This window comes from Nothoprocta perdicaria, unplaced genomic scaffold (genome assembly GCF_003342845.1).
Source record: "Nothoprocta perdicaria isolate Ctin4 unplaced genomic scaffold, notPer1 scaffold_22, whole genome shotgun sequence".
Lineage (NCBI taxonomy): Eukaryota > Metazoa > Chordata > Aves > Tinamiformes > Tinamidae > Nothoprocta > Nothoprocta perdicaria.
Genome location: NW_020455415.1, coordinates 5,881,330 through 5,902,272, shown reverse-complemented (window position 1 = coordinate 5,902,272; position 20,943 = coordinate 5,881,330). Strand labels below are relative to the sequence as shown.

At 45.2% G+C, this 20,943-nt stretch overlaps 1 protein-coding gene across 1 annotated transcript; it reads left to right on the top strand.

The window, feature by feature from the left end:
- Nucleotides 1–2,830: 2,830 nt before the first annotated feature.
- On the top strand, nt 2,831–18,978 carry LOC112946985 (ligand of Numb protein X 2-like). Its single transcript, XM_026038990.1, has 9 exons — nt 2,831–3,261; nt 5,219–5,445; nt 6,589–6,785; nt 7,790–8,158; nt 10,635–10,811; nt 11,651–11,825; nt 11,998–12,208; nt 16,053–16,211; nt 17,038–18,978. Exons 1-9 carry the CDS (start codon nt 2,873–2,875, stop codon nt 17,171–17,173), a joined length of 2,040 nt encoding a protein of 679 aa, XP_025894775.1. The 5' UTR covers nt 2,831–2,872; the 3' UTR covers nt 17,174–18,978.
- The last annotated feature ends 1,965 nt before the right edge of the window (nt 18,979–20,943 follow it).

Sequence of the window (20,943 nt, the reverse complement as noted above, 5' to 3'; positions counted from 1 at the left end):
CAGCAACACAACATATGTATTCATGATATATGTCGGACTTTTATACTTTTCATGTAGTCAGTAAGTAGAAACTCGGGACAAAGCTGGATGCTTGTTTGATGACTTCCTTGCAACATGCAGAACGTGCGGGAGCTAATGCACCCTCATCTGAGATTAGTGTCCTGTGGCCAGAGTGAGGCCTAGGGAGGGAGCTGAATGCTGTGCAGGAAGGCAGCAGTGGGAATGTGCACCGGGCTTAAAAGCAGCGTTGCTGGAAGGAAGGGGAAGGGGGAATGGTACAACAGAAGGAGCAGTGCAAGAATGAAGGGGGTTGCTTGGAGCTTTGGTTCGAATGAGGAGCTGTGATTTGACAGAACCACAAATGATGAGTGTCTCCTTTTTCATCTAAGAAGCACAATCTTAGGGCTAGAGCGAAGCATCATTGCCGATGGCCTCCGTTAAGGCCAGTCTCCCGGGACAGTCCCTGGCGTGCTGACGCGGGGATCCCGCAGACGCCGGCCTGGGCAGAGGGAGCCGCGCGAACGCGGCGCGAGCGGTTCCTCGCGCGGGGCCGGCCTGTCGGGGCCTGCGGCCGCCCGGGGCCTCCGCGGCGTGCGTGGGGCGGCGGCGCTCGCCCGCCCTGGCACCGCCGCAACGCGCCCGAGCTCGCGCCGCGTGCGCCAAGGGCAGAGCTGAGGAGGGTGACGCGGAGCTGCAGGGAAGGGGAGAGCGGGAGAGCTGCGGCGATGTTTTTATCTTCCTCCAGCTCTGAAGTGACTCATACGTGAGACTCATCTCCTGCGACCTTTAAACACAGAGCGGAAAATGAATTTGGTAAATACGTGGAAAAAGCCCTGTATAAAAGTAGTTATCAGCAAGCGGAAAATGAATTTGGTAAATACGTGGAAAAAGCCCCGTATAAAAGTAGTTATCAGCAACGCTGCTCTGGAGTTTGTTTTCACGGAGAAGCTACGTTTAATCGCCTGCCAAAATTTCATCAAATACTTCAACCCGAAGCACAAGTGTCTTATTGGTAGGGTTTGCCATGAAAGCCTGGCATTTCTCTCAGTGCTGGCACTGAACTGATTGATTGGAATCAATAGGTGATGTTAAGACATTGCCTAATGTCAAAATGTTCCCTATCAGCTTGTAAAATAACTTAATATCCAATGGTGACAATTTTAAAGAGAAAATGGAGAGATCAGTCTCATGTAGGTACCAAATAATAGTGTTTTTAAGTGTCTGCACTTCTATAAAATATTCTTCTGGCAGCCTTCTTTTCTTGGGGAGCACCAAGTCAGTGGTGAAGGAGCTAAAGAGCAGATGCAAACAGGAGAGCGAAGACTGTATCCCATGGAAGAGCTTTCCTTGAGGGAAGATGTTTCCTGGCACTGCAGCACAAGGAGAAACAAACAGCTCGTGCCCTGCACCTACCTGGAACCTTGACAGTAACGTTTCACTCTTTTGAAGTGAGCAAGTTTCTGTTAGGTTAAAAAAATAAATAAAATGACTTTTTTGATACGTTATCCCTTTAATTAAATAGCTGATTTATGCTTGACAATTAATTGAGGTGGAATGATGTATGATTTTTATTAGAAACCCATGACTAATTTTTTCTTGCTCTTCTCACTGTCTCATTGTTCTCGCCTCCTCTGGAATTGCTGCCGCGTGTGAGGCGCCGGTGTTGGCTCCTCTTTGGGCTTTACGTGTTCCAGACAGAGCCCTTTTCTCAGACATTTTCCATGTTGTCTTTCAAACGTTTTCCATTTCATCATGCTCCTGCAGTTCTTTTCATGTTTGAAGACTCTAGGTTTTATATATATGTATTCTTTTTTAAAAAAGTGTCTGCTTCCTGCGGTACCAGTCACTTGTTTCATTAAAATAACTGCCAGGTTGAAAAGAATCCTTCCTGTGGTAGTGTCTGTGCTTGCAGAGTAATCTGCTAGCAAACTCAGGTGAATTTTGTGTTTGATTGTAAGAGGCAAGATGGGTTGGGTGTGGATGGAGGTGTCTTCATTAAAATCAGAGAGAGGAAACTGCAAAGAACTTAACTTGCACCTTATCTTATTTTCACTAATGGTAAGAAGCTGTTTAAAAACCTGCTGAAATCCACACCTGTGTGTCACATTATGACAAACTTATGGACTGGTTTTTGCATCTTTTCTATTCTTAGAAAGCTTTAGTGTTTTAATAGGAAATTTGCTTCAGTGGGTGAACATGGATGAATGGGGAACAATGCAGTCTTTGTTAAAATCAAATGTTTTCTTTTTGGGATGGGATGGGCTTAAGAGGGAGGAAATGTAGTTTAGACTTTCTTAAGTTTCCTTTTAAAATTTCTTCCCCTTCTTCTCTTTTCCACCAAAAAAGATTAAGACAAAAATTCAGATGAGCAGCAGTCCCTGCGCAGATACTGCACCATGAATATCAAGATGAGTAATGTGCCCTATCATCTGGAAAGCTACGCAGGAGAAGTGTCAGTTTAAAAAACGCCTAGCTTGGTTATTTTCTCACTCTTCTCTAGCTCGTTCTCCCTCGAGAATATGCAGCTTATGTTTCAGATTTTCTTGTTCCTGTGGCTGGCAGGGTTTTATCTAGTCAGAGGCACAGTTGCATGTGAAATAATTTAGGCTTTGGGTTACCCATGTGCTTAAATGTTCTGCTGAATCAGGTCCCAGCATTTACTGTCTCCTGGGTTGATCATTCACTGGAATGAATGATCCTCACCCTAAGACGGGCTGGAGAGGGTGAGGATACCGGGGGAGCTTAAGGCAGGAACACAGTTTAATATTTAATTGATGAGATCAAGAGGTGGCATTTGGCTGGAAACCCTTCTCCTCTGCCTTTACAGGACGCGTGACGGTGCCCGCGGCCGGCAGCGCCCGATGCCGGTGCCATGGCCGACCCGGCAGCAGGAGAGCCCGCGGCGCAGCCCGGCGACCTCTGCAGCGAGTGTGGCCAGTTCCACCTGCTGCCCGACAACCACCTCTACAACTTCCAGGACGAAGTGGACGACGAGCTCATCTGCCATATCTGCCTGCAGCCCCTGCTGCAACCGATGGACACGCCGTGCGGCCACACGTACTGTTTCAAGTGCCTTGAGAACTTCATGCAGGAGTACAACTTTTGTCCCATGGATCGCAAAAAACTCTCTTTCCAGCAGTGCCACAAGTCCAGCCTCCTGGTGCGGAACCTGCTGGACAAGCTGCTTGTCCTGTGTCCTTTCAAGGCTGAGTGCCAGCAGACGATGCAGCGGTGCGAGCTGGAAGCTCACCTGCAGAACAGGTGCTGAGCCATTTGCACGGCATTCCTGGTATTCCGTCCCTGTGCTTAATGCTGCCTGTGTCTGTTTTGCATCTGAACTGAAAGATCCGTTTGCAGGATGGTTGTTAAACCAGGGCGAGATGGGGCACCAGAGGGTGAGGCCGGGAAGGTGGGTGGGTGATGACAACATAATCGTGTGTGTGAATGAGGAGCTCAAAGTGCTTTGGGGTGCTCCTCTTGGCTGAGAGTTCTCTGCGGACTCCAAAGCTATCGAGTGTGTGTAGATGTGCATCCTGATCTGGGGCACCTGACTCTTTGCAAATTGTTAGAAGCTGCTAATTTCTCCTTATGCTCACATGAAGAAAGGCACTAAGTCAACGCTCTGGAGGCAAAGGATCATGCAGTGTTGCCAGTTTAATTGGTCCAATTAAGATGTGCAATACATAAGTCTTTGATCCAAATAATGCGAGTCCCTCCAAGCTGCGCATTATGCAGCTGCTGAATCACCTACTTAAAATTCCATTATCTTCCCTCATTCTTTTGCTGTGAAAGAGAAGCAACTGCGAAATAGATCCTTTTCCCTTCTGTAGGGAGAGGGAGACTCCTTTTCCTCTTGCACTTCTGAACATACATGTTTTGGTAGCTTCCACTGCTGGTTTTGCCCCTTTAAAAGCAAAGCAGGTGACAGGTCTTGCCGTGGCACTTGCGGAACCTCAGCTCCTAGTTAATGATTGCTGGAAAGGGAGCTAAGCACAAGTACAAGCCCTGCTGCAAGCAGTGTGTCTCGCTGATGCGTAATGAAGAATGCAGAAGGCTTGTTTCCCTTCAGCTACACTGTAGCTTCTTGTGGCAAAACTGTACTTAAAAAAAAAAAAAAAAAAAAAAAAGGCAACTGATGTTCAGGTAAGCTCTGGTTAGGATATTTGGCAATTCCAAGTGTGTATCCCTACGAGTCCTACTTGGCTTCATACGCGCAAGCTGAGAGCTCGCATTGGAGCCATGGAGCCTCTTGAGTGAGGGAAGAGGCTTCAATGCTGCTGCCTCCCAGTCTGAGAATATAAGTGCAGCCTCTCCTGGTGTTCAGAGACAAGCACAAGTGGATTGATCTGCTCCTGTCTGCAGCTTTTAGGGCCATGTTAATGCTCAGAGAAAATGACCAGGAGAATCACAGTGAGACGTGTTTAGCTAGAATGTAAATCGTTTCATTTCAGATGTGACTCTAGCAACCACCCAGTCCTACTCAGGGCCCTGGAAGTGATGATTTTGCATTCATGACTTGCCTCGCATGCCACCTTTTTATTACCATCTGTTGATTTACTCTTGAAAGAGCCTGCTTTTCCTCTCTCATTTTTTTGCTGAGATGGGCTGGCTATGGTATAGTTGCACAGAGTGTGTTTTGTTGAATATAGAAGTATTTGGACATTTATTTGGAGGAGGAGGCAACAGGGGATAAACTCTCCTAAATTGTCCTCACTTAAATAGAACCATCATCTGAGTGGACTGGAAAGAGAGGTCAGGGCTTGGCCAGCAAAACACTAAGCTGGCCTTGGTCACTATTGTTGTGTGTTACTGATTTGTTAGAAACAAAACCAAGTTGAAGGTATAGTTCATGTTCTACCCTTTTAGAGCTGACCGAAGTATTTGCTTATGTTCTAAAGGATGTATTCTTGTCTTCACGAATGGTTTCTCTGGTAAATATTTAGCAAGGAAAACTGCTCTTCCTATTGCCTCCCCTTTTGGAACTCATTGGCATAATAATTTAGAAAGTAAGTAAATAGGAATCCTACATTTAACTCATACTATTAGGAGATGAAGGTCCATGGAGAGTGGATGTTAGCATCTGTGCTGTGAGCTGGGCAGGTGGATGATGAGATCTCGAACGTGCTTTGCATGCGCCTGTCAGCCAGAGCTTGCATGTGCTGGGATAACCACATAGGCAGCGCCCGTGTCCTGAGTGACAGACACAATCTTTCTCTAGGTGTCCGGGTTTCAAGAAATACAGAGCTGAACTAGAGCGGAAAAAGCATCCCTTTTCCAAAGGGAAGGAAGATCTCCCTGCCAAGGTGGAGCCGCTCACAGCCAGGGATCCAGAGGTGGCGGCTGGAGGGTCGGCGCTTGTAGCAGAGAGCTCTGCAGCTGCCGTGGTGTCGCTGGGGACTGCGGAGCCTGGACTGGTTAATCCAGCTTTTGAAGAGACTGAAGAAGGTGAGTTTATCAGAGGAATGTAATTATGTAATTGCCTTCAATATTATAAAAATAAGGTAATTATTTCATACATAGCAATTTTAAAAGTGCCCCCAACATTCTTGGGTATCCTCAGTGCTATTCAGCCATTAGTCCCTCTAGAGGAAGATCTTTTTCCTCAGCCTCTCTGTGAACAGCAGAAAGATGCACTCAAGTGCATCATGTTTGGGAAGATCTGCTCACAAGCACAAAACTCCAAAACAGTTCAGAGATCTCTGTTGGCCTGCAATGGATACTTTATTTGCAGTATTTTCTCTTGTGATGGAAAGGAATAGAAGTAGTTCCCCAAAAGGGAGTGTGACATAAAACCCTGAAAGGGGTCAGGTAATAATGAGGAAAAGCTCCAGCTTCTTAATCTTGTTAAATATACAGGCAGTTTCCTAGAGTGATCAATACCTTAATGGCACTAAGCAAGTTTGGGTATAGCCTAGGCCTAGCCTGCATCTCTTGCTTGGTATCTGCAGCTCACCTTGACCGGCACTGGGCCCGCCCAGCTGCTGAGGTGCTGGGTGGATTTAATGGCACTTGCTGGCAGCAACTTCACGGTCAAAGTGCCCGGGAAGTGTTGCTTAGGCTTCAGCATGTTGTAAAGTACCTAAACAGCACTCCTGGCTCCGAGCAACAGCATGGGGAAGGAGGAGGAAGGAAGACAGAGAAGGGAAGTTGGAGAGAGCTGCCTGTGGTACAGTCAGGGCATTGGCAAACCACTAATTACAGCTTAGCAGGCTTCTTTTCTACTGGGGATCATGGGATTTGGGGATTTGCTGTTTGTTCATCTATGGCAGTGGACTTCTAGCTGTCACATCTCCAAATAGTAAATGAAACATACTTAATACCCCTTATTAAAACTTAAGAAATCACAACGAAAGCTTAAATTTGCCATAAGCTAGAAGGAAAGGGAAACATTTTGCAGAAACTGCTCAGAAATTAGGGGCCTTACAGCTTTTAATTTGACCTACTCGTGCATTAAACTCCTCATAGCTGCTTCCCTCTCCTCTCCCTTCAAATGCTAATTTTGAACGCAGCCTGCCAGGGATATTTGCTGTATAGGAGAAGTTCCTGTTCATGTGTTGGCTACTTTTTTCTCTTCCTTTTGACAATCAGATCTTCCCCAGCGAGCGAGTCTTGTGGCTGAAACCAGCACGATTGAAATTCACCGCGAAGACCCCGAGGAAGATCTGGGGATGAGGATAGTGGGGGGTAAGGATACGCCCCTAGGAAACATTGTCGTCCAGGAAGTCGTGCGACATTCCGTTGTGGCTGCAGACGGAAGAATAGCACCAGGAGACCATATTCTTGAGGTACGGGAAATCCCACTGGTCATCCCCTTGCTGCTTTTCTTGACTGGAGGTGGATTTTATTTACTCTGTATCTTCCACTTTTTTTGGTATTTAGACTGTGTTGCAGAAAATGAAAGGATCTCTTATCTGATAGACTTGGTAAAGTTGACCCACAGCCTGATTGAGTTTCCAAATTAACCTGATGTCCCATTATCCTGCATTGCAATGGGCTTCTCCAGGTGACAGAAGCTTGTGCAGTAAAGCTGATGTGCAGAGAACTATTAAAATCTCTTGGCTATGGCTGCCCAATTGTTTGACAAGCAATCAAGACCTAATTATCCCCTTGGACTGTGGTAATGACTGCCAGCCCCATACATGTCTAGTTGATACACTGTTGGTTTGAGAAACCAACTCAAGATTGTAAAGTCTGCTTTATCCAGGCAAACTGCATGCCACAACCCTCACTGGACTGTCAATATAGCAGGTTCCCACACGTAGTATTGACATCCTAGAGAAACTGTATAGAACCTTACGTAACAACGGTCAATGCAAAAAGTAGTTTCCCTGAATTAATCTGTTAAAGGATGACAGGAGCGATGGTTTTAGAAGTTCTGCAGACTATGGAGCATTCCTCTGTGTGAGGTTTTGGGAAGTCTCCAACTTGAGTTTTCTCCCGCAGGTGTGTTCTGAATACTGAAGTTAGTGGTAATCAGTTCTGCATCGCTATGGGGTAGTACCTGTGATGGTTTTTTAAATTTTGTACTTTCAGATTTGTAAGCTGTTCGAGTCTCCTGTCTCTTCTCTGTACTCAGCAATTCCCCATCACTGTCAGCCTTACTTAATTTGCTTTCTTCTGCATTCTTTTCTAGAAAACCCTGCTCTAATGCACATCAGAAGCAACTCCTTCACTCGTGCATTGAATAGGGGGTAGTACATCCTGCTTCCAACTTTGATGCTCTGCACTGCAGAAGGTGCCTCAATTATCTTGGTTCTGATTAATGGCTCTGCTTTGTTTGCCTTTCTAGGTGAACGGTGTCAACATTAGCAGTGTGACTCACTGTCAAGCTGTCTCCTTCCTGCGCCACCCAGGCCCTGTTCTCCACCTCATGGTCCTGCAGGAGAAAGGTTTTTCCAGTAAGACTGTCCAGCAGGATTCCAATTCTGCTCCAAACCGGGAAGTGATCCACGTTACCTTGATTAAGAAAGACCGATCTGAACCCTTGGGAATCAAACTCATCAGGAAGACAGATGAGGCAGGGATCTTTATTCTGGATCTGTTAGAGGGAGGTTTGGCAGCCAAAAATGGGAAGTTGAGTCGGAATGACAGAGTGCTGTCCATAAACGGCCAGGACCTGAGGCAAGGAACACCTGAGACTGCTGCACAGATAATCCAGGTAATTTATAACACAGAATTGTCTGTCTAATGGCTCTGCAGCTGTCTGCAGTGATAGCAGGGCGCCTGTTCTGACCCAAGGGCTGACAACATGCTAGGGCAAACTGCATTCCCTTAAATATCTCTTTGGGAAAGTGACTTCCCTTGCGGATGTGTGGGAAGCACTGCTTCCAAATGAAGATAAACACGAGGAGTGGGAATCATCATGAGTCATCTCTGACAAACTTAAGTGAGGCAGTTGCTCGTAGCACTTCAGCTAAGGCAGCTGGATCTGCTTTGTAGGGTGGTGTTTGGAGCCTTTCTTGCAGAATGAATATTTGTATATACCGTAGAAGTATGCAGCAAAGATGAGAGGTTAAGACAGCCTTTTGTGCTTCGTTTCAACTAGTCAAACTAAGGATGTTTGCGAGGAGATCTGATAGGCTGGCAGCACAGAATCGTTGTGATTTATCTGGATCCCTCTTAAGATTTCCCACTGAAGCTGTATTTGGGAAGCAGGAAGTCTAAAAGCAACAAGGTCACTTAGTCCAAAAAACTCCTAAAGTACTAAAAGGGAAGTAGCACAGTGGTCTTTCCCTGCATAATAGGAATGTTCTTGTTGCAATGTATCAATGTACCCTTTTGGTGAAGGGATTGGGCAAGGAATTTTGATTTAAGGAGTAAAAAGTAAGGATAGCTTAAGTGTGGCACATTCCACATAGTTCAGTTTAAAATTATTTATCCTCCTTCCAGGAGGTAGTGGCCTCCTGTTTCTGTTTTTATATAAGGTCTTGACACAATACATCTTGCTGCTTACTGTTTATTTCCTGGGAAGGATCTGAGGTCAGAGTGAGGGAGAGCCTGTTCCCTCCTTGATAATCATGAGAGGAGCACAGTGGGCTGGGAGTGAGAGCGGTGTCCCAGTATGGCTGTGATGGGGATTAGAATTTTGTCTGCACCCCTTTAAGTGCTGCTGTGCTCCTCTGCTAGTATCCAAGTGCACCTCCTACAGCAGGAAATCTGTTGTGGTCCCACAGAAATCGCTAACTAGAGTCTCAGAACAGGTTTCAAGGGATTTGGGGAGTTAATTCCTTGTGATGTTTTATAAAACCCTGGCCTTTCAAATATTAGCTGTTGCAATAAAAAATAAACAAAGATTTTTTTTAAAAGCCATCTTTTAGAAGCCATCTGAGGAAAGCAGTCCTGTCTGTATTGTGAAGGGTCCCATTTGCACCTGTAGATACATATATGCCATATTTTGTATATGCACACTTATATACTGTACCTACTGTTTGATCTGACCCAGGTGAATAGGAAGGTGAATCCTCCTCTTAAAATACAATATTTACAATATATTTTATAAAGACATAGATGTGCCAGTTATTGTCTGGAAAAAAAAAATGTCCCATCCAAATTTACTTCTGTGGTGTGAAGCTTTTAAATTATTTTTCAGAAAACAAAGCTTTCCCTTAAAAATGAAGACCCCTGCCTCAGTTTTAGTTGTCTTTCAGGCTATGGGATTTGCTGCTGCAAGGTGCTGTGGCACCAAGAGAAACGACCAAAGGGTCTCTGGTTGAAGTGAGAGTCACTGCTAGTTCTCCGTGCTGTTGTAGCAGATGTCATAAATAAGCAAATCTGCCTGACCTGAAGCCAGTTCCTCATGGGAAGGTTTTGTGGGATTATCTAGAAGAACAAACCACATTACAAGAGCAGTAACAATAGTGAATACCTCTGCCGGGGCCAGGCATGCAGCTGCTGAAGTGTTTAATTGACAATGATCCTGGACAAAAGGTCAGGGCTGCAGGTACTTATCAGAGAGAGAGGGGGGAAAAAGGAGGGAGGTGTTGAACAATAGACAGGGTAGATGAGCTGGGAGGCAAAGAGCTTTAACGAGTCTCTTTACAGTCAAAGAAAAGGCAGCTGGTTCTCAGATCATGGTCTTGCACCATATGGGCCAGCAAGTGTTCTCACTCTGTTCATTTTGTAGCAGAATAAAAGAAAGCTATTTCTATTATTTGTACTGATGTGGAGGATTTTATCATTTTTTGCCACTTTTTATTTGCAGCAGAGGGAGGCAGAAGTGAAACCTGTCTGTACTTCTTTCTAGCCAATGTTTACTAATTCCTTTAGTTATCAGGCCTCAGAAGCCCTGGAAGAACCATCGCATGTTGCACAGCCCTGCTTCAAATCCTTTGTAGAAACTGGTGTTTGATCTTTCTCCTCCAGAATGATGGGGCTGTCTCTAGCTTCTAATGCATTGAAACAACCTTGTGTTTATCCAAGAGATGCACCTAAAGACAAAACACTAATCAACACTGGTCTTAGGTGGCTCCTTTTAGCACATACCACACCTCTTCATAAAGACAAAGGCTCTCTGAACAGCTTTTAGAAACATTATTTAAAGCCATCAGGAGATGAAAGTACTCGCTAAGACAAGTCCCATGATGGGACTTGGCCCTAGAATGGTGTCAGAAACTGCTTTTTGTTTCTCCGGGCAGACCAGTGAATCTCGAGTGAACTTCGTAGTGCTGAGGCAGCCGGGTGTTCAGCTGCCCGACTCCGTTGACGACAGCAGCACATCAAACAGCAGCAGCAGCAGCAATGGGGGAAGCCCAGTGCACCATCGAAGAAGACTGGACCAGAATCACTATAGGCGAAAATGCACCTACCAGAAGGTAAGCTGTGTAATACAGCCAAAAGCACCTCTTATTCTTGGTCTAACAGGTCAATTTACTTCTCATTGTAAGTTCTCATATAGGACTTGTCAGAAGCTCCTTTTTTCTCCTTGAGCTGCTGAAAAGCAGTACATATTGTGTTGGCACAAGAGAACCATGTGAAATACAATTTTTAGGAAAAACACATAGAACTATCTATTCAAACGTCTCTGATCTTGAGAATGGATTAAACATTCTTCCCACATTATTTGTAAAGGGCTGTGCAAACTTAACCTCTGTGGAACTGTCATGGAACTGGACTTCGTTCCCACCAGCTGTCAAACACAGCACTTTCAGAGCAGTGCCCAGTCCTGTAAGCTTACAATTTGGAGCTAGACAGTCTATGTTTAATACTACCCTTTGAGAAAACTTTGAGGTGCACAAGAAGCAAAGTGAGAGCGGATAGGGAATACAAGCTACTGATTCCAATCCATCCCAGTTTATTACTATTTGGAGAGAGATTGGTTGCTTGATGCGAAAAGCCTTGAAATGAATTGGTTGGCTGTTTCTCAGAGCAAAACCAAAACAGTTCTGCTCAGAGTGAATATCTTTTGGCTGCAGAAAGATGTGAAGTCATTAGGAGAGTGGCATGGTTTCCCAAACAGCAGTCCCTTTGTTATGATGATTATCATGTGTGAATACAGGATGGTTTTTTTTGGGCTTTTACCCAGAGCAAATACACCAGAAGCTGACTTTGCTCTCCAGTAACATTGCTCACAAATTCCAGGTTGAAGAAGTTCCAGCCAGGGCTTCTCATGTCAACTGCATAAATGAACCTAAACTTTATTGTGTCTTTGCAGGATCTACCTCAGGGATACATAAGTCATGAGAAGACAGTTTCAATAAAAAAGGAACCCAAAGAATCATTGGGAATAACAATTGGAGGTGGAAGAGATAACAAAAACAAGCTTCCAATTTATGTAACAAGTGTACAGCCTATTGGATGCCTTTTCAGGGATGGCAGAATCAAAAGAGGTAAGGAGGCTCATAGACCCTTAGCTGCCCTTTTTATACGTTATGAATTGCTTTAAGTGAAAGTTGCACTTGGACACTAAAATGTCATTGAAAAGAGTTCTATGTAAAACTGGAATTCTTAGCAAACAATGTGTTAAGTCTGGGTGACTAATTATCCTATCTTAATCACCAGGAGATATACTTCTGAGCATAAATGGCATTGATTTGACTCACCTGAACTACTACGAAGCTGTTTCAGCACTGAAATCTAATGCAGCTTCCCACTCGGTAGTACTGAAAGCCTTGGAAATCCTTGTATCGGACCCAACAGATCCACCTCTGGACATGAAGGAGCAGGGATTCGGTTGGTCTCCCCTCTGGATCATGTGGCTCGGGCTGCCTAGGTACGTTTGCTCAGTGGAGAGATCAGTTGAGCTGCAGGCTTTCACTACAAATGAGTTACGTCATAGGGTCATCTATTCTGAAAGCAATTAAAATTTCCCAGTATTCTTTAGCTAAGGCAGTGGGAATCCTTACTTGTTAGTGAGACTGCAGTACAGTTAATGCATAAATAACTTCTGCTTTTCACTGTGTGACCCATCAATCCCCTGCTGCTACTAGATAGTATCCAATGGAATGAAAATTCTTCAGGGGAGGAAGTCTTTCAATCCAACACTTCTCAGTTGTTTTAACTGTGTAATCTGTAGTATAAAACAAGTGCTTCTCAACAAGCTGTGTTTTCATGTTGCAATGCCCTTAACCATAGGCTTGCCACGTTACTGCTAAAATCTATGCTTTGTTCCATGTTACAGTACTGGGGTCTTCTCAAGAAAGGATCATTCTTTATTCTTTAAGAGGTGAACCTCTACTTGCTCACATTTGCAGTTTCTTTGGAATATCCTCAGCCTCGAAAATCAGTTGTGTGCATCTCTGACATCTTTTCCAGTTAGCCAGAACCGCAATCAAGAGTGACAAGGCCAAACCCTCTTGTGAAAGGCTCAGGTTATTTGCAGCCCTCTTTCTTGAGGCACCTGTAAGAACAAACCCTAATGCAGCCTCTGTTCTATTTCCCTTGCTACCTAGCAGCCCAAGGAAGGCAGTCTTTGTGTCCCGAGCTGCTGCAGCTTGGCTCGTGTTCAGCACAGCCCTACTGCTTCCTCCTTTCTCATGGGGAGTGAGCCTGACTGTTCTGCACAGGTCTGGTGGCAACTAGTCCAGGCGGCAGCTGCATAACCAGGTCCGCGTGCAGGTCCCCGGGCACTGGCTGCGGTTGGTTTCCTCATGGGCAGTGCTGCACTTAGGTACAACGTGGCACAGGCTGGCTGTGCTCCCCTTTATCCAGGTGGTTGCACCTTGTGCTGGTTCTGGTGCAAGGACTGCAGTGTAGCCTTGGCTCATCTGTCACCTGCCTTCGTCTTGGGAACAGACTGGGACCTGCTCCATGACACATTGCTTGAAACTGTGACTTGTATTCATGTTGGCTCCTCTTCCTTGGCCGTTGCTATTCCTTTCAGTGAAGCGAGGCATAGTGATTTTTGGAAGCATCTTCTGCTCCTATTCTCTCCTTCCTTCTCGCACTGAATTCAGACATCTGGATTTCTGTGCTGACCTGGCTTTGTGGGTGTTCAGAAGGTGCAAAGACAGATCATTCCAGTACCCAACAAGCTTTTTCTTGCTTGCTTCCAGTAATAAATATGGCCTTAACTCTGTCACGTGCTGCCTTGTTCCTCACTGATTGTGCTCTCTGCTCACAGCAGCAGCCTCTAACCAGTCCTCTACAGAAGAGCTTCCCTAAAGCCATTACAACAAACAGCTCTGCCTTATTCAGCTAAGCAAAGTGTTCACAGTATTTAACTTTGGCTGACATGATCAGACTATTTTCAGAATTTTAAAGGATTTTAAAGATTTTGCTTGCTCTCTCCTTGAAATGTTTCAAGTGCCTCTATGTTATCATGTTAGTTTGCATCAGGAATGTGCTGTTGAAGAGGACCTTTCTCCTCAGACATGTTCTCCATGGGCTGCCCTGCTCACCAAAGCAGACCTGGCTTTGTTGTGCTTGATACTTTGCAATACAGTGTGAAAGTGGAAAGCTCACCACTAGTGACACAGGATTTTCTTGTTGCTGATGTTCAGCTTTTTTTCTCTAGTATTTCTCTAGTCCAGTTGAATATTCTTTTATCTTCTGTAAAAGAAACTTTTCTTAGTAGTAAGAAATAGCAAGTTTGTGCTGAAAGAGCAGAGTCCAAGTTAGTGCTCACAGCTGGAGATATAGTCAGTCTTTGCAATGTTTCAGCTTCCTGTGTTCAATTCAAGTCTTTATTCTCATATTTGTGTTTTATTGTTTATAATAAACACCATCTGGCCTGTTGGCTGGCTCAGTAGCTAGCCTGCTGTCTCCTAACTGCAGGTTTCTAAGGCAGAGCCCCTACGGACTGTGCAGTAGAACTGCGGGGCTAGTGTTGCTGAAAAGGTTAAAGCCCTGACCCTCTGTCTTGGGATGCTGGGCAGAGGATGGAAACATCTGCTCCTAAAGCTCCTTCCAGCACTGCAGCATTTAGCACGTAAGCTCCTAAGCAGCTTCTCCCTGTCTGTGACTGGACAGCACCAGATAGTTCTGAGGAGCTAAAAATCTCCTCAACAGGGACAGTGGAGCGGTATTTCCTCAAGCAGGTAGGCTTATAGCTCAAGCAGGCTATAAAGAACTGGGTGGCTTTCATCCTTCTTGTGTTTTTATCTTGCAACACAACTGTGGGCAGCCTTAATGGCCCTGCAAACTTTCACTTTGTCCTTTCTGTGGTTTGTTATTAACTGATGGTGATGAGTGGTTCAAGTCAATTACGTGCTGCTTATTGCAGCTGCTGAGTGTTTACCAGGGCCACTGTTCACAGAGGCAGCACTGAAAGAAACTCCACGAGATTTCCTCCCAGTGTTGTATTAGCTCTACACCAACTATTCACCGTATAAAATTCTATTTCAAAAGAGGCAGTTCTAGGTGGCTACGGTGTTATGGGGCAGGAAGACTATTTGATTGCATACTGAAACCTAAAGACTGTACAAATACTAAGTTTACAGCTTGACTTGTCTCCTCTGTAAAACCTCTGGCTCTTGAAATGATTATTGTGCTCAGTATGACTTGTGCCTAATTATCAGAGGGCAGAGAAGTAGCAATTTTCCCCCTTTTTTCTTTGAGTTTTATCTGACATCTCCCTCCATGAAGCCTGAGCTCTCTCAGCTGTTGCTAATAGCCGCTCGGTGTCGTGGCCCTGTGGCTTACAAGTCCTCAATGGGAAGCAGAACTGCAAACCCAGCACAGCATTTCTCAGAATAAAAACCTGTGCTTTTATAAAGGAAAAACCTGTGCTTTTATAAAGGACAGGCTTAAAATATCCTGTCTACCACCACTTTCCATCACGGTGAATTAATGTTCCTTTTTCTAAATGCCCTCTACACATGGAAAATAGATTTCTAACAAATATCTGAAGTAGAAGAATGACCTTGCCCACCTTGTGTAGAAAGTGCATGCAGCCCATCTATATGAGACAATACCCTGGGTGATTTCATTTCATAATTGCAGTAGGTACCAAATGCATCTGTCTTACCTGTGTCTTTATATTTGTGTGTCAGTAGGACCCAAATCTAGAGGTAGCAGTAGGGTGGGTCTCCACTGTTGTATACAGAGAACATGTAGAGAAGTAAATTGCACTTGGGAAAGGAGATAATTGGGTCTTTTTCCTGGTGTGAAGTTAGCCAAGGCAGCTTTTGAAATGTGGAACGCAGCTTCAAACTGCTCTACAGCCTTGGGCAGAACTGCAGCCAAGTTCAGCTGCTGGCTTGCCTTGGTGGGGTGACCACGCAGCAGTTCGGGCGGCACGGCGAGGTTTCCTACTGCTGCAGTAGCTCCTGTTGGTGCTTATGTCTTGTCCTTCAAAGCCATCTTAGTCCTGCAGTGCACTCCAGACTTTGAATCCACAAGTTCAAGTGGATACACTTCAGCTACTGCTGTTCAAAAACAGTCTTGTTCTTTCTTAAGAGCCAAATATTTACTGTAAACAGTAAAATTCTGGCTGCAAGTCCTGCAAGAACCTTTCATATTCAAGATGTGACTTTTTTGTGTGTGTTTAGTAGAAGAAAGGCAACTTTATCTCATTTTATTTCCTCAGTGATGCCTGCAACAAGAACTTGTTAAGCAATTGTCCTTGAAAAACACACAGAATCCTTGCTTGGTTTTGACTGTGCCTGTCTTCACAGTTACCTCCACTGCTGCCAAGATATTGTCCTGAGTAAAGGCAACCTGGAGAGCTGGGGGTTCAGCATTGTTGGAGGCTTTGAAGAAAGTAAAGGCAACCAGCCGTTCTTCATCAAAACCATCGTGCCTGGAACTCCCGCGTTCCGAGACCGGAGGCTGAAGTGAGTGTGGGCTGCGCTGCGGGCTGGGTGCTTGTGGTGGGAGCGCTGCTGATCACCAGTGCTGGTGTGGACAGTTTTAGAGTCTTCTACCCCTTGTAACCAGCTGAGTTAGTGACTTTTAGTGATGCTCCCTTGTGGAGTATTACTACTAGCAAAGTTGTAACAGTCCCTTTTATTAATAAGTGTTTTGGTGTCTATAAAATGCAACTGTTTTATTTTAAATTCCATATTATATCATGTTGGAACTAGGACAGCAATGCAGGTAACCTGCTGGCTTCTGTAAAACTGCTACTGCATTTCAGCTTGCGATAGGCAGAAGGGTACAGCTGCTCAATAGAGAGCTTGGTGCTCTCCAAAGTGTCCAGATCAGGCAAAACCTGTTGCAGCACAGTGGGACAGCAGGCTTCAGCACTTCACCTTAGTGTCTGCCTCCCCAGGAGCTGTAGGAGAGTCACTGGTGGTGAATCATTATCAGCACAGATTGGTTTTCTGTAACTCTTTCCCTCTGCTGATGGGCCTTTCACTCGCACTCCTGATGACCTTCACTGCATTATCACTTAAACTTGCACCATCCTCTGTTTATCTTGTCCATCTTAAGTCCCTGTGAATACAGACTTAAAAGCTAGCCATCATCAGCAGCAGGGCTTTGTGCTTGCACTGCATGTTCTTCTTGCCCCTAATCTTTCATCTAGGCAAATGATTCACTTCACAAAGAGCTTATCTCATTTTGGGGAGGACTAGCTATCCAAATGTTTTGGGACCTCAGTGTGGTGAATTAAGTGAATTAAGTGTGTCCTGATCAGCACGTTTCCTCTCTTCTGACTAGGTGCGGAGATGAAATAGTGGCAGTGAATGGAGTGCCTGCTATAGGAATGAGCAATTCAGAACTGATCCCAATGCTGAAAGAGCAAAGAAACAAAGTCACTCTGACTGTGGTGTCCTGGCCAGGAAGCCTCGTCTGACCACCTGAATGAAACACGCGGCAGTCCCAAGGATCAGCTTTGGAATCGGATAACATTTGTTGACTATTGCACCAAGCTAAGTGTGACAGATAACCCAAGGGGCTGTTGAACTCCTGCTAAATATGCTGTATATTGCCATGGAAGACTTCATTTTTGGAGAAAACATTTCTATACCGTAGTGAGGTTACCAACAAATGTGACTTAGAGCCAATGCCATAGAGAATCACAACAGTTCTGGCTTCCTGGCCTCCTCGGAGCTCTTTAGCTCTGATAAGGAGAGTTATTTTATCCAGTGTTTCTCTGCAAACTGTCCATCTTTACTTTGAAGCATTTTCCCTGATTGCAGAGCTCTTTCTTTTCATTTAATGTTCTATACAGGTTAAAATGGGACACTCTGCTAGTTAATACTGTTCTTGCTACTGCTGTTTGCCTGCCTGCCATTCTCTGACACTGGGTTATTTTATAATAATAAAAGCCAAACTGTATGAAACAAAGGACATGGATCAGCTAAGCAGTCCCTAGCCCACAGTACTGATGGCTGTTGGTAAGAACAAGTTACAGAACGTTTTTCACATATTAAAAAAAAATGTAAGAGCTGTTCTGTTAGCATTGCTAAGCTGTGCTGACTTGTGTGAAGGGGTTCCCGGAAATGAGGAACTTGTTTAATTTTGATCCCCTTCCTTGGCTTAGTTTCCTCAGTTTCATGACTAGATAAAAACAACCCGCCCTTCACAAGGAAGGGAGATGACAGAGTAACCAGGTTTGTTCACTTGTGAGAAACCTCTGTCCTGGGCAGCAGTCACAGATTCTGTCCTAGACTTTTGTCAGAGCTTCCCAATGATCAGATGCAGACTTAAAGCATGGAGGAAGAGGACGCACCTCCTCTTCCTCCCTTTATCAGTGCCTGTTGCACAGGTGTTGCCAGGTATGTGAGACTAACAGCACCTGGGCTTGGGGTAGGCTCAGGAGGGAAGTTGGTTACCTCATCCCCTCCAACAGCTGGAGCACCTCTATGGAATAAGCTACCTCCAGGAGGATGGTGTGTCCACTCCAGCTTCAAGTGCACTGGATAGTTAAATAAGAAATGAAGCCAAAGCAGGCTGACTATGATACCTTGCTAATGTTCTACTGGAAAACTTGTCAGGAAGCAGTTTCTTTTCTCTGTTAATTGGCAGTAGAAATGACTGAGATCCTTCTCAAATCAGGTTGAATTAGAAAGATCATTCCTAGAACACAGTTACTGCTGGAACTGTTATGGGGTCAGCTCAGAGTACAAGAACAGGAGGAGATTCTTTCCCCTGTTAAAACACTCCCTGGAGTGAAGGTTAAATTCCTCTTGGGAGTGAACTGACTGTAGGTAAGTGCCCAGCATCTGAAGCAGTGCCTTTTTTTTTTTTTTTCCAGTAGCTATTGCAGCAGAATAGAAATGTTCCTTGCTAGATAACTTAGCTGTTTACAGATAGAGTGACTTCACTTCCTTTGGCTGTTAGCTTAAGGCAGGATCCAGCAGGGCTGTTATCAGACCCAGTACACAGAAATAGCCTAGGAGCCAGTTCTCCCCAGCACTCCCCACGCGGGGCCCTGGCCCCTTTGTTTGCTTGGCAAATGCTGCAGGGCCTCGGACAGCAGAAGAGCTTCTGGCCAGCTGGACTCCTGGGCCTTTTTTTTGTTTTTTTTTTTTTTTGTCTTGTTGTTCCTAGTGAATAGTGAGATGAGAGCAACGTTAATTCAAAAGTCAGGAAGGTACCTGTGGAAAAAACTAGTCACTGACATCAAGAAACATAAAAACCTGAAGCAACTTTGGTCTCTTCCTAGCCTGGAACAGAAGCTGGGCTGGGTGGGGAATAGTAAACAGTTCTCAGCTATAAATAGGGCAGGTTCCTACTGCAAGTCCAGTAAAAGATGTCCCTGAGCCAAAGTGGAGAAGTCATTCAGGTAGTGGTCAGGCAGTTTTAAAATGAAGGGGATGTTGCAGAAAGCAGCATGATTTTTGCTACTACTCCATCTTGTTTCAAGGTGCCTTCAACTTCACCAAAATGTCTTAGTAATTAAGTGTTGTTTGCAAGATCAGCTTGTTAATAAATGTTGAATTTGTTTTGATGCCTTTATAAATTATTCTAATATTACTGAAAAAGAACATGGGGTGTTTTTTTTTGCTTTCTATGGGAGGGTAGCTGCTACTAGGCCTTGACTCAACCAGCCCCTTTTCCAAGTGAGCAACAGTGCCAGTTAAACAGTCCGTCTTGAGCATGAGGCGAGAGGAGGGCACCTTCAAGCAGACTGCAGCTGGGCCCATGCAGACTTGTTGTTGGGAGCTTAAGGAGCTGGTAGCAGATCCAGCTTCTACATGAGGGCTGTTCCAGCTGCCCCTGAAGGAAGGGTAGGGCTATGCTGGAGATTGGGGCTGATTTTTGTTAGCATTTCCACAGCTGTAATCCCATGAGCACAGCACATCCACAACTGGATTGGTGGCATCTTGGGTCCTGGGAGGAAGATGCCCCTGCAGTCATTGTGCTGCTGCAGAGCAGTCACCAAGCCACCCTCGCTGCTGTTTAACATCATGCCCTTTTAGCGTGACCTGCCTGCTGTTTTCTTGCAGTGCCTTTCCCCTCTTCTCTGCATTGAGGTCAAGGAGATCCAAGTGCTCACTGCTGCCTGTTAAAGGTGTCCTCATGGCAGGATTTAGCACCTGGGGCACTCTTTACCCAATACTGCACAGACTCATTTCTCAGCTCTAGCTTTAGTCCAGAAAAAATAAAGAAACCCTTGAAAAGGGTTAGATCAGTCTTTAGTTCTATTGGGCTTGTCACTGATGTAGAAGGTGACAGTGACACTTGGGGCAGTTATTCCAGTCAGATAAAAATTAGCTCTCAAACCTGACATTTATACTTCCCTATTACAATGCTAGAGGTAACACTCCTCTGTACCTCACCAAAATAAAACTATTTCAAACTCTAGACTTATCTCACTGCAAATTTTAGGAGTAAACTTTACCTCTGATATGAGATTGACAGTGACCAGCTCAGACTCCTGGTGGGGAAGTTGCTGCTTGGACTTTCCTTAGTACTAGCTGCCCTAGCTGGGGGGAAAATTTCACACTATGCTGTCTGGTGGGAAACACGGCAGGAATTCCTCCTGCCTCTCCTCCTCTCTACTTCCTAGCAGTTGCAAGCAGGCCTGGGAGTGGAAGGTGGGCACACGGGTTGGCGCAATGAAAAGGGAAAGATGCAAATAAACTTCTGGACAACAAGGCTGACTTTGCTCCCTGTCCCTCATTCCTATCCTTGTCACCTTCCCTTGAAGGGGGCCCACACAGGCCTGCATCAAGGAACCAATCATGCTCAAAAATAAGGTGGTTCTATGGCAAGATGATTTTCTCAGCCAGGTCTCCTGCTTTGGGATCACCACCACACTGTGCTGGCTTAACAACAGTGCACAAGACATAAGCTGCCTCAACCTGCCTAAAAAGCAAGTTAAACTGTGGGCTTAACCACTGATCTGGTGTGATGCATCACCAGCCAGGTGCTGCAAAACCCAAGCAGGTTTCCAGCCAGCACATACCACGCGTTCTGAATCCTCATTGCCTACCAGTTTCTCCAACCCCTTTGTCCAGGAAATTCATTTCAAGTCACATCACAGCTGAAAACTGCCACCTGTGACCAGAGCAGAAGCAGGTCAGGAGTGCAGCTCTTGCTCTGCCTACCTGATGCTGTGAATGGGGATATCCGAGTGCTCACCAGCCCCACAAGGAACGACGGTCCCGGGGCGAT